Source organism: Solanum stenotomum, chromosome 1 (assembly GCF_019186545.1).
Source record: "Solanum stenotomum isolate F172 chromosome 1, ASM1918654v1, whole genome shotgun sequence".
NCBI classification, from domain to species: Eukaryota; Viridiplantae; Streptophyta; class Magnoliopsida; order Solanales; family Solanaceae; genus Solanum; species Solanum stenotomum.
Window position 1 is genome coordinate 19,098,661 of NC_064282.1, and position 14,168 is coordinate 19,112,828.

The 14,168-nt window shown below is 36.1% G+C and overlaps 1 protein-coding gene and 1 pseudogene across 1 annotated transcript; one reads left to right on the forward strand and one right to left on the reverse strand.

Moving 5' to 3' along the window:
• Positions 1-223: 223 nt before the first annotated feature.
• LOC125853909 (uncharacterized) lies at positions 224-1,116 on the reverse strand (annotated as a pseudogene).
• Positions 1,117-4,986: 3,870 nt separating this feature from the next.
• On the forward strand, positions 4,987-12,935 carry LOC125853547 (eukaryotic translation initiation factor 4G). The gene is made up of 11 exons (XM_049533261.1): positions 4,987-5,175; positions 5,398-5,623; positions 5,743-5,852; positions 6,059-6,226; positions 6,388-6,461; positions 6,563-6,619; positions 6,805-7,572; positions 7,727-8,155; positions 8,234-11,352; positions 12,189-12,383; positions 12,483-12,935. Exons 2-11 carry the CDS (start codon positions 5,448-5,450, stop codon positions 12,811-12,813), a joined length of 5,427 nt encoding a protein of 1,808 aa, XP_049389218.1. The 5' UTR covers positions 4,987-5,175; positions 5,398-5,447; the 3' UTR covers positions 12,814-12,935.
• The last annotated feature ends 1,233 nt before the right edge of the window (positions 12,936-14,168 follow it).

The window sequence follows — 14,168 nt, forward strand, 5'->3', positions numbered from 1 at the left end:
TAGATACAAAATTTAGAAGAATATATTATGTATATGATATATAACTGATTCAAATGATACCTTTTTTAAACGTTCTCTATTATAACTATTTGGCACTATTAATCGATGTAAAAATTATAAGAAACACATAGTATACCAATCTAATTTTTATAATAAATTGACAATCACATAATGTTGCCAAAACATAACATTATTCATTTATTGCATCATAAAATAGTAACCATTAAGAATCTTTTGGGAAGAAAGTACATGTTCTTCTATTGTAACCTTCCTGTCCACATTGTCCACAACAGTTCGTGTTTGTGGTAATCTTTTCATCTGGATTTTTCTTCCTCTTTTTTCTTGGCCTTCCAGGCATTTTTTTGTATCTTGGTGGCAAGACGACTTCTTCCAAAACATATTCTGGAGCTATCTAATCACTTTTATCTGGCATTGGTTCTATTGGTAGTGCATACGTGTTTGTTAATGCATCATGTTTATAGTAATCAGAGCAGTATGGATGTACATCTTTAATATTCTTCTTCATCAAAACAACCATTGCATGCGCACAAGGTATCTTGTCATGTTGAAATCTACCACATGAACAAGTTTTTCTCTCAAGACATACAATGTATCTTATCGCACCTTCATACACTGCAAAGATATATTCAGAAGATGCAACTACCTGCAAATGTTTAAAAATTACATATACATCAAACGAATTTGTAAGTGGTATACTTAACAATATAACGAGAAACATAAAAATTGATAATATCAAATATGTACCTTCATTTTCACACATTTGGACGCGTTTATAATCAATATTTCTTCAAATCTTCTCCCTAATGTTTCCTTTGTATAAGATACTATTTCTCGATTTTTGCAATTCCAAGTACCACATAAAATTCTAATTTCTTCCAGAAAGTCTATAATAGGTAGTTATCGTGCATCAACAAGGCAACCATTGATACATTCCGCTATGTTTGAAGTCATCATCCTCCCCTTGTTAACAGTTGCATGAGATCTAGCCCACCTTTCATACCCAGCATCTTGAAGATACTTCTTAACTCTGCCATCTATTTTTTCTACTTTAGCCATTAATTTTTCAAAATCATCTTTTCGATAAGCCTTTGTCATCAAATAAAAAATATCACTTAGTATGGTTCTGCTTCTCTTGTAGTATGTACACACATTTTTCCAGAGGTACCATATGCATGCGAAATGAGGAACATTTGGATAAACAATATTTACACTCTTCAATATGCTTTCATTTCGATCTGATACAACACACATTTGTTCTCTATCACCAAATACATTTTTAAAGTGTTGGAAGAACCATGTCCATGAACAATCATTTTTCGTGTCTACAATTCCATAAGCTAACGGCAATATACAACCTTCAGATTGAAACATATATCATTACGATTCTTTATATATGATTGTTCCATGATGTTATATTACTATCTTGAAAAATCAAATTAATAAACAACATGTCATACATGCCCCATCGAGTGTACTTGCCAATACAAATGTCCCTCGATAAGATCCGCTAAGATGTGAAGCATCAACAACAACAACATGCCTACAAAACTCAAACCCTCTCATCATTGGCCTTAATGATATGAAGAGATACATAAACTCATTTTTTTCCGACTTGTGCATACATATATATGAATTTGGATACACAATGTTCAACATAAATATGTATTTTGGCATCTTTCGTTTGCAGATTTACCCCTAATCATCTCCAATGCATGTTCTTTTGCACGCCATGCTTGTTGGTAAGAAATTTCAACTCCATATAGTGCCCTAACATCCTCAATTATATCGTTTGGAGTATGTTTTCTTTTATGATTCACTAACTTTGGAGCTGTCACACCACTAAGAAACCCAACAGTAACTTGTACCTTACTTAATACCCTATCCCTCAATAGACATGTATGTTCACTATTGAAGTATCTCACTTTGAATATGTCCATATTTTTCCTAACGAACGCCTTCAATTTCCAACAACAAGCATCTGAATGACATACTAATACGTAGCTGCAATTATATGATATACAATTGTTATTTCATCAGATTTAATGTATCAATTCATAATATTATAAATAAAATACTAGTACAACATACATTATTACAAAGACTTTTAGTTAAATTGTAATCTGCACACAGTTCAATGACGACTCATATAATAGTAACCATTAAGAATCTTTTGGGAAGAAAGTACATGTTCTTCTATTGTAACAACTAATCCCTTATGATACCTAACAACTACAATTGCACCATACACACGTTATTTATGTATCATGATCAACATGATATCAAATAAATCTTAAAAAATCAAGAATTTTATAAGATTGAAGTATCACATACCTTTTGCTATCAGATCTCTTAGCTCTAAAATTGAAGCTATGCTTAAATTTTATATTTTTCATAACAACCATTAGAGTTGCCTTATCCTTATACAATTGCTTCACTTCCACATTAGAAACATTTGTATCTGATATATATAATTTTCCACCTCCATTTCTGGTATGTAATAAGAATCACAAATTTTCGATTCAACAATGCTTAGAGCCTTTGTGTCCCTTTTTCCACCTTCAACACACACAATTGCACATGTTGTTGCATCAAAATTATGTATATCTTCATCACTTCTATCCGATGTATCAATGCATAGTGGATATATACTAAATTCTACCTCATGTTTCTTCACTTCTATGTACAATTTCACCCCCATATCATTCCGAATACACAATGGACATGAATTACCTTCTACAACGTATCTGATCTCCATATTTTTTTTTAATTCATCAACGTTCAATTCTGCTGCAATTGCTTATTTGAGATTAACGAACGAAATATTTCCCCCTACCACGATGCCATCAATTTTGTATTGCTCGTACCTAACATCACTTTCCCATATACCTGAATGCCTTAATAAGATGAAAATATTCATTACAAATCTTCACCAAAAAAAGCGTTGGAATTTCCAAAGCTTTTCGTAAAACAAGAAATAAAAATTTCAAAATTTGAAATTTGAAATTTTAGTTAGTAGTGTTTTAAGATTGAATGATTTGCAGATGCAATAAACGTATGCGTGAATTGTGGCAATTAATTTTTAAATCCCTTAATTAACACTAATCTGTTAAAATCCCTTTTTTAACAGACTAACTTGATAATTACAGCTTCTTAATTAAAGTATCCGGTCGCATATTAAAGTATCTGCAACACAAAAAAAAGGGAAATTCGTAATTTATGATAGAGTAGGGACAAGAAGTAATTTGCTTATTATACTACGTGCTTTATATAATTTTTACTATAATAAATAAATAATGACATATTCAATATAATTTTATAACTAAAATATTGAGAAGGTGGCGTGTACATAATCTTACCTCTACATTACGAAAATAAATTGATTGTTCTCGAAAGAAAAAAATAGCTACTTAATATAAATCATGTGTGAAAAAAAATAAAATCTACTGTAATAAATATTTTCCTAATTTCATCGTTGCTTATTAAATGAAATAAGAGAATAAAATTTTCTAATTTTTACTTCTCTACATTTTTTTGGCTTAATATATAAATATATACACTCAAACTTGACATCAATTGATAATTAAATACTCTAACTTTGAGTATGCACATTTAGGCATCATAACTTGTCTATGTTCCGCCAGTTGAACACTCCAACTTACAAAACGATTACTTAGATACCACTAAAAATTCATGTGTCATATCATTATTGAGTATTCAAAGATATTACAAAGACAAAATATAATGTTTGGTTGCTAGTTGAGACCAACCCGATGCGTTTACTAATATATATTCTTGAAATTGGAGTACTTACTTGACAGTTACGATCAATTGAGTGTCTGTTTATATATTATGTTATTTTTCTCATTCTAATTTTTAAATAAACAATGCATTAGACTGATTATTATTAATAGTAACACGTGTCACACTTTTTACAAAATGTGCACTGAAAGTAATATCTAGCCAACAATAAAATAATATCATATAAAATATAATTATACATGATAGAATATTGAAAGTATGGCGTGTACCCATTCTTATAATTTTGAAGATAGAGAGACAATTTCCAAAATTTTAAAATCAATTGCTCAATATAATATTGTAAGTTTGTACTCATTCTTATTTGTATCTTTGAATGTACATAGACTATTGCTGGAGAAATTTAAATGAATTACTTAATATAATATTGTGCTCATTCTTATCCGTATCTCTGAAGGTAGAAATAATATTTTTGGATTTTTTAAAATCAATTTGCTTGATATATATATAATACTATACGTGTTCTTATTCATAATCTTTGAAGGTAGAAAGATTATTTTCAAAAAAAATTAAATCAATTGCTTAATATGACATTGTATTCATTCTTATCCGTATCTTTGAAGGTAGAAAGACTATTTTCGATAAAACTTAACTCAATTGCTTAATATAGTATTGTACGCATTATTATCCATATCTTTGAAGGTAGCGAAACTATTTTCGAAAAAATTCAAATCAATTACTTAATATAAAATTGTACTCATTCTTATACGTATCTTTGACGGTAGAGAGACAATTTACGAAAAAAACTAAATCACTTACTTGATGTAATACTCATTCTTATGCGTATTTTTGACGGTAGTGAGACGATTTACGAAAAAAATTAAATCACTTACTTAATGTAATACTCATTCTTATCCATATATTTAAGGTAGAGAGATTATTTTCGAATTTTTTAAAATCAATTGCCTAATATGTATAATATCATATTCGGTCTTATCCGTTATCTTTGAGGAAAAAATTTAAATCAATTGCTTAATATAATATCATACCTATTTTTATACGTACTTTGAAGATAGAGAGACTATTTTACGAAAAAAATTAAATCAGTTGAGTAAATGTTTTTTTTTCTCAATTTTGTTAACAAAAAGAAGTTTTGTATTAATATACCTTTTTGGGTTAGATAGTTTTCCTTAATATTTACTCATAAATGAATTTTTCTCTCTCTAATAAAACATAAACATTTTCCCCTTACCAACAACACACATACCCTTTTTCCCATTTTCCTCTCATTCTCCTTCTCTTCCTCTTCCTCACTTTTCGTTTGCACCGTGGTAATGGTTTGCACCAATCGTCACTGTCATTGAAACCCTAGTTTCGACACTTTTCTTTTTTTGTCAGGTAACACACTGTGAGTATTACTGTTTTTAGGGTTTGTTGAGTGGGTGGGTGGGTCGGGTTAGAAACACGAGAATCGGGTTTGGGGTTGTTTATTGGGGTTTGTATTGAAGTAGGTTTCTTTGATTTTGATTATTGGGGTTTCTTATTGTTGATTTATGATGAAAGTTCTGATTTTTATTTACTTTTCTTAATTGATTGATTGGTGGATCTGTTGTATTGTAGGATAGAGATTGAAAAACACGCAGCAAAGCTGTTTTCTAGGGTTTGAATTTATGTCCCACAATCAATCAAGGGCTGACACTCGCGAGTCGTCTCAGTACAAGAGAACCGGCCGATCCGGTAGCTTTTATCAGCACCGCGGCGGTAGAGGAAGTGGTGGCGGTGGCGGAGGCGCCGCCCCTCCTCCTGTTTCTTCAACCTCCAATCCATCTTTGACTTCTAACAGAAGGTGAGTTTTTGCTTGTTTCTGGGTTATTTTGTGAAATTGATCGTTTTGTAAAAAAAAACTAGGGTTTTTCTATACTTACTGGTGATTCTTGGATACCCATTGTTGTTTGTCTCTTTTAGTTTCAACAAGAAGTATTATAATGCTCAAGGAGGGCAACCTAGGGTAAGTGGCGCGGGTGCTGGCCTTGATTCTCATCTGAATGGTGCTCATCAGCAACAACCATCGCATGGTATGTCAATTGACCATAATAATCTTTTTGCATGCATATTAGGCTTGGGAAGTACTAATTTATTCTGAAGGCTGAGATGGGCTATATTGGTTTAAAGCTTACCGTTTGTGATAATCATTTTGTATAATGTGGTGCAATATAAAGTATTAGTGGTACTTTTGTTTTACTTTAACTCAAGTGATGTAGTTCACTTTATCTTGTTGCAGGAGCATCAGATGTTTCTGTTGCTATTGCGCATGCACCTCTTCCCAGTGCTACTGTTAAGCCAACTGATGCTTCGACTCAAAAGGTTACTCGAGCAGTACCTAGAGCTCCAACTTCTAATGTCGTCCCTCCAACCTCTGAGCCGTCTGCACCTGTCACTCCTGCAAAGAGTATCTTCTCAAGTCTTTATACATCTACTTGTACTCTCTTTTTTGGGTGGGGTGGTGGGGGTGGGAGAGGGTTTACGACTAGTCGTGTAGGAATATTGGCACTTCTTATGTATATAGTTGTAGTTCCAACAATTGAATGATATTATTTTCTGATTTTCTAGATCCAGGAGATGCATCTAAGTCATTTCCACTTCAATTTGGATCCATAAGTCCCGGTGTCATGAATGTTCTGCAGGTATTTCTAGACTCCACCATGAGTGGTGTTCTCTTGTGTGTGGTTAATTTGAAAACTTTTGTCCTAATAATTGAAGGTATTTGCTTTTACAATGTGTATAGATACCTGCGCGAACAAGCTCAGCTCCACCAAATCTGGACGAGCAGAAGAGAGCCCAGGTTTTTGTCATCTTCTTCGTTTGTGTCTGATTATGAATTTTGTGATACCTGATCTGAAAAACCGAGCTTGTAATTTAGCTTCTTTGTATTTGTTAGAACATCATGATGTTATTCTTGCCCATGGAGCAATCTAGTCCTGGCCTCCAGAGTAGCTTATGGTTCTGATTCCTTCATTTATTTGGCAGGCTCGCAGTGACACTTCAAGAGCTATTCCTTCATTGCCAAATCCATCCACTTCCAAGCAGCCTATGCCAAGAAAGGATGCAGGACCCCTCGACCAATCTAATCATAGTGAGGCTTATGGGGTGGCCAGCAAGCCCAAAAGAGATGTACAAATTTTAGCTCCACCTTCTGTTACCCAAACACAAAAGCCTTCTACACATCCCATGCCTGGAATGCACATGCAAATCCCATTCCACCAGCCACCACAAGTTCCTGTTCAATTTGGTGGTCCTGGACCACAAATTCCATCTCATTCCATGTCTGCTACATCATTACCAATGCCGATGCATCTGCCGATTGTCAATCCGCCTATGCAGCAGCCAATGTTTGTCTCAAGTCTTCAACCCCACCCAATGCAGTCTCAAGGGATGATGCATCAGGGGCAGGGCATGAATTTTTCATCAGGAATTGGGCCTCAGCTCCCTCAGCAATTGGGAAACATGGGAATGAATATGCCGTCACAGTTTTCTCCGCAGCAGGCTGGGAAGTTCCTAGGTCAACGTAAAAGTGTAAAGATAACTCACCCGGATACTCATGAAGAATTGAGGCTTGATGGTTCGAGGTCACACCCTAATATGCCACCTCAATCACAGCCTATTGCATCATTTCCTCCCGGTCATCCTAACTATTATCCTAACTCTTATAATTCCAATTCTGTTTTCTTTCAAGCTCCAAGTTCTCTTCCTCTCGGTAACACTCAGAGTTCTCAACCACCAAGGCCATTTAATCAGGTTAGTCGATGCCAAATCCTGCATGGAGTTTTCTATCTCAATTCTCTTTATGCTTATCACTGAAATCAGTACCTAAGAGTTTTATTTAGTTGCAATTAAATTTTTCGTACATGCTCACAACATAATGTATCTTGTTCATGCTAATCAACTTTAGGTGACAGTGAAACCGGCTGCTGGCGGAACACACTCAGGAAAAGAGCAGTTACCATCTGTCAGTTCTTCTTTTGGAAAAGATCCAGTGAGGCTCTCAAAGCCACATGGAGGAGATTCAGCTCACTCTCAGAAAGACACAAACACTTCACATCAAAGCTCCACCACTCAGTCAAGGACTGGTGATGGCTCAAAATCTGCTTCAAGGCCTGTAGAAAATATACAATCTACTAAAGGGGATGATTCTATCTCAGGGAAGAGCTCAGCAGCTGGCATATTGTCATTGACCTCTCAAGCTCCCATCGAGTCTTCAACATCTCTAATTAGAGATAGTAGTGTAGATGCAGCTAGTGAAACACTTGGTGGCCCAGACTCCACTGAAGATCAACAGAAAAAACAAGTAACTAGAGGACAGTTGACTGTTCAAGAAAAGGTATTTATGTGCATGCTTCTTGAATAATCACACAACTATACTATCTCGGTCCTACTTATGACTGGAAGTTCTTTGCAGGCTCTTGGGAAATCTACCTCAGTTTCAAGTCAGACTCCCCAGTATCCACTAACCAGACCCGTTGAGGTCAGTACTGCTGCTTCAGTGAGCACTGCTGTCAACACTATGGAAAGTCTATCTCTGTCAGAGTCCGCTGAATTGAGAAGTCATATCACTGGAAATTGTGGGAAGGAAGATTTGTCTGAACCTTTAGATTCCAGAAATCAGGAAGCGGGCAAACCAGTACTTAAAACTGGGGATAGAAATGAAGTAGCATTGCCTGAGGCTGGCAAGCAGGACGAGAATAAGAGCTCGAAGCCGCCTTCAGAATCTCTTCCGGTAGAATCTACTGAGGTGTCTGGCCTGACAGAAGAGGGGTCTCCAAAGAGAGCAGCATATGCCAACATTGAGAATGGTCGACCAGAAATTGGAGTGGAAGACATGAATGAATCTGTAGCTTGTTCAACTGGAGTTGATAACATGGTTGATGAAAGCTTTACATCATCCACTTCTAACCAAGATTCTACTAATATTGAGGCTTGCACATCAGCAATAGGTCTATCGGCTCAAGATGATCAGGAATCAGATATTGCTGACCCCGAAGAAGCTCCTGTTACAAAATCGGTTGTTGCAAGTCAGGAGTTCGCCTCTGATTTGTTGAAGAATTCTGATGAGGCCACTTCAAAGAGTGAAGATGAAAATACTGAAACTAGTAACACCGGTTTAGTTTCCAAGTTGTCATCTGGTGTTAAGGAGAAATCTTTGGTGGATTCCAATGTGCCTAAGGTCGCTATGGCTAGAGGAAAAAAGAAGAAAAAAGATTTATATAAGAAGGCAGATGCTGCTGGTGCGACTTCTGATCTTTATATGGCGTATAAAGGTCCAGAGAAAAAGGATGAACTTGGTCAATCTATTGAAACCATTGAACTCACTTCTAGAGATGACTCTATGCCTCCATCTGCCAATGTGCCTCAGGAAGATCTTAGATCAACTAAGAAGGTTGGTGAGGTTAAAGCGGAGCCAGATGATTGGGAGGATGCTGCAGATGTATCTACTCCTAAACTAGAAGCTGCTCCAGAACATAGAAAGGAAGTTGATGGTGAAGATGGTGATGGTGTGACTACCAAAAAATATTCAAGAGATTTCTTACTTAAATTTGCAGAGCAATGCATAGATATTCCTGAGGGTTTTAATGTTGCTCCTGATATTGCTGATATTCTAATAAACTTCAATGCCAGTGCTATGCGTGAGCCATTCCCTAGTCCAGGAAGAGGTACTGATAGGCCGTCTAGTGGACATCGTGAACGTCGCGGAAGTGGCGTTGGGGATGGAGACAAGTGGAACAAGACGCCTGGGCCTCCTATGCCTGGTCGAGATTTTCAGCCAGACATTGGCTTTGGGGGAAATGGTATAGGATTCCGACCTGTCCCAGGAGGCAATTCTGGTGTTCTGCGGCACCCGCGAGCTGCAATGCCCATTCAATATGCCATGAGTCAGTATGCTGTGGGTCAGTATGCCATGGGTCAGTTTGCCACTGGGGGTATACTATCTGGACCAATGCAATCCATGGGTCCACCTCAGGGAGGAGGCCTGAGAAATGGAGTTGATGCTGACAGGTGGCAGCGTGGAACTGCTTTCCAAAAGGGTTTAATGCCGTCTCCTCATACACCTACACAGAATATGCACAAAGCTGAAATAAAGTATGAAGTAGGTAAAGTATCAGACGAGGAACAAGCCAAGCAGAGACAGCTGAAAGCTATTTTAAATAAGCTGACTCCCCAGAACTTTGACAAATTATTCCAGCAAGTGAAAGAAGTTAATATTGACAATGATGTCACACTCAATGGTGTAATTTCTCAGATATTTGACAAAGCTTTGATGGAGCCAACTTTTTGTGAGATGTATGCCAACTTTTGTCAACACCTAGCAGCTGAGTTGCCTGATCTGAGTGTAGACAGTGAAAAAATCACTTTTAAGAGGTTACTTCTAAACAAATGTCAGGAAGAGTTTGAGAGAGGGGAAAGAGAAGAACTAGAAGCCAATGTGACTAACGAGGAAGGCGAGGTAAAACTGTCAGCAGAGGAGAGGGAGGAGAAAAGAGTCAAAGCCCGGAGACGAATGTTGGGCAATATAAAACTGATTGGTGAACTTTATAAGAAGAGAATGTTGACAGAGAGAATTATGCATGATTGCATCAAGAAGTTGTTAGGTGACTATCAAAATCCTGACGAGGAGAATGTTGAAGCTTTGTGTAAGTTGATGAGTACAATTGGGGAAATGATAGATCATGCCAAAGCAAAGGAACATATGGATGCATACTTTGATAGGTTGGAGAAGTTGTCAAATAACATGAAACTTTCTTCTAGGGTGAGGTTCATGTTGAAGGATTCAATTGATCTAAGAAAGAACAAATGGCAGCAAAGGAGAAAAGTTGAAGGGCCTAAGAAGATTGAGGAAGTGCATAGGGATGCTGCCCAAGAACGACATGCACAAGCTACTAGGCTTGCTCGTACTCCTAGTCTGGGAGGTTCTAGTAGAAGGGGTCAACCTATGGATTTTGCTCCCAGAGGAGGGAGTATGTTGTCTTCTCCGGGCTCCCAGATGGGGGGTTTCCGTCCTATGTCTCCACAGGTCCGTGGCTATGGCATGCAGGACGTACGGGCGGATGAGAGGCATTCTTTCGAGAATAGGACATTATCACTTCCCCTGACCCAGAGGCCTCTTGGTGATGATCCGATCACACTTGGACCCCAAGGTGGTCTTGCAAAGGGAATGTCTTCCAGGGGCCAACCTGCAGGACCAAGTATTGATAATATGTCAAGTTTTGGAGACTCTCGAAGGATGGTACATGCCCAAAGCGGCTATGGTTCTTTGTCAGAGCGCCCCCATTATGGTTTAAGAGAGGAGCTTGCACCCAAATACATGCCTGAGCGATTATCCAGTCAACATGATCAATCAAGTGTACCAGAAAGGAGCGTGACTTATGGGAACAAGGAGCGTGGATTTGACACATCTCGTCCTCCTTCACCACTTGTAAGAAGCGGAGGGCCAACTTCCGCACAAAATGTGGCTCCTGACAGGATTTTGCCAGAAGAACGTCTGCAGGAAATGTCTATGGCTGCTATCAAGGAATTCTACAGGTACTTCTGAACTGGTTATTATTTACTTGCATTTATTTGTATGGGTCTAACTATGGATTATGTGCTCTGCACACATCATTTTAAAATTGTTGGTTTATCTACTTCAAAATAAGTACCATTCTGGAACTGTTTTCAGAAAGTTGCTTCTGATATCAAAGATGATTTTGGTTCAACACTTGGCTGACTTGACCTATTCACGGTATCGTCATGAGTGTGTAAAGGAAGCACAAGCTTATGATATGGTTCGGCAATTATAGATCTTGATAATACCTCTTCCAAAGAAGTTGTTTATATTTACTAGTCATTTTTTGTTGTTGTGGGATCTCACTGCCCATGAAAGAGCCTTTCTCCAACCAAAAAGGAGCGAAGTTTAAGTTTGAAATTCAGTGATGAACATTAACTTGCAAGTATATCTCAAGAGTATCTGCAGTAATAGCTTAGAAAACCCGTGATGATCATATTATAGGTTGGTGTGCCCTCCCTGGGAAGTTTGAAGCACAAGGTACTTTGTTATTTTGTTATCTGAGGATGGTGTAGTAGGAGAATTTTCTCACTGTTTGTTTGAGAACGCGTGTCTCCCCATTATCCAACTTTTCTGTCTCCTATCGTAACCAAGGAAATTATAATTTCTAATTTCTAGTAATGAAGATTACATAAACATAGGTTCTTTTAACATATGTCATCTTAAACTTCATCTAGTAGCTAAGTGGAATTCACCTTGCACCCTAGTTGTGAACGGTAGAAGCATCATTGTTTCTATGCAATTTTTTTTTTGTACAGTATATTGCGATTTAATTGAGTTTATTATTAATTAACTTAAAACCTTTTCATTTCAGTGCGAAAGATGAGAAAGAGGTTGCTTTGTGTGTGAAAGACCTGAATTCACCCAGCTTCTATCCATCAATGATCTCACTTTGGGTTACTGACTCCTTTGAGAGGAAGGATATGGAAAGGGATCTTTTGGCAAAGCTTATAATTGGTCTAACTCTTTCTCGAGATGTGGCGATAAGTCAAGATCAGTTAATTAAAGGGTATGGAGTTGTGCTTTGCTATAAAAATTAAAATGCAAGCTCATGCGTTAAAGCACTTGGATTCTCTGTTCAACTTTATGTTTGTGTTTACTCTTTCAGGTTTGAAAATGTTCTAACTAGCTTGGAGGATGCAGTAAATGATGCCCCTAGAGCAGCCGAATTTCTTGGTCGCATCTTTGGGAAGGTAATATTGGAAAATGTGATACCGTTTAATGAAATAGGGAGTTTGATATACAAAGGCGGGGAAGAGGAAGGACGCCTTGTGGAAATAGGTCTTGCTGCTGAAGTTCTTGGGAGCACATTGGAGATGATAAAGGTCGAGCAAGGTGATTCTGCAGTTTCGGAGATTTGCAGAAGCTCTAATATGCGGCTTGAAAACTTCCGGCCTCAAGGTTCAAAGAAGCAATGGAAGCTAGACAAATTTATTTAGGGAGGGTAATAGATGGGGAGGAATTGTATCTTGGTAGAGATTCATGTCTAGTTTTAGGCCACATTTTAATTTTGCAGATATATATTTAAATGGTGATCAATATAAGGGTTTATGTCCTTGAATGTTTTTAGTACCCATCATTTTTTGGAACTGCAGTAACAAATAGGATGAACTAAGTTTTTTAATATCTTTGGCTCCACCTTTATAAAATTAGAAATTTTTAAGAAGAGAGGAATAGTAGGACATGGGATAAAAAAATTGAATGTTATTGAAAACTTTTTACCAATGTGCTACTTACATATGAAAAAATTAATCTCAGTAAATCATATTATCAAATGCTTGAGCTGGAAATTGATAAATTGAGTTAAATGTTTGATAAATCTCACTAATCATATATATATATATTATCTTACTCCTGCATGATAATTTATAACAGGTTGGTTAGTCGTTTTCTAAAAAATCATTGTAATTTTACTAATTATAACAAATTATTTACCTGTTTTTCATTAGAAATCTTCATTTATCATAGATAAATTACTTGTAATTGCTTTTAAGTGGTCTAATAATGTTTTTTTTAATCAAACACTATTTTTTCCTAACCAAATCAGTTGTTATGTTTCATTTTTCGAAATTTAATATGAATAATTTTTAAAACTTATTGGATTAGATTAACTTACAATAATAACATATTCAGTAAAATCTCATAAAGAGAAATTAAAATTAGATTAACTAAATATTTTTAAATTCAAAATACTGTTCATTATGATTCTTCTGAAAAAAAATATATTTAAAATATTAATTAAACTTTACATAATTTGACAATTGAAAAATGCAACCTCAAAGACAAAGAAGTAGTTCCCCTCCTGGGAAATTGGAGACAATCAGATTCTCACCAACCTCAAAGACAAGAGGTTAGAGAATCATGATGGAATCACACATATTCTAGTCCTTTTGGAATCTCAAAACCTTAATACTCCCTTGTCTACTTTTCCTTTTATAGTTATCCCTAATTACTTGTCCATTTTGACAAATCCCAAAAGGATAACTTTTTTACCTATTATATCCTCAATTAAATGATTAATTACTTTGAAAAATGTAGAATCATCCACTTCATAATTAATAGGGGTAAAATGGTAAACTCACTATGTCATTAATTGTTTTCTTAATAGGTGTATCAATTCAAAAGTTGACAAGTAATTAGGAACAGAGAGAGTAATAATGTTCCACCCATTTCTATTTACATCTCGTCCTTACTAAATCAATGTATAAATAACACTTTTCTTTCTATTTTACCCTTAAAAGTTATTAGCCTTGAAAATATACATTTGACCAACTAAGTAAATAATCTATGTCCA

Excerpts from the sequence above, each read along its gene's own strand:
- LOC125853547 (XM_049533261.1), top strand. The coding sequence starts at position 5,448 with ATGTCCCACAATCAATCAAGGGCTGACACTCGCGAGTCGTCTCAGTAC. Across the intron at positions 6,227-6,387 it reads ACCTGTCACTCCTGCAAAGA|ATCCAGGAGATGCATCTAAG; the intron begins GTATCTTCTCAA and ends CTGATTTTCTAG. Across the intron at positions 11,353-12,188 it reads GCTATCAAGGAATTCTACAG|TGCGAAAGATGAGAAAGAGG; the intron begins GTACTTCTGAAC and ends TTTTCATTTCAG.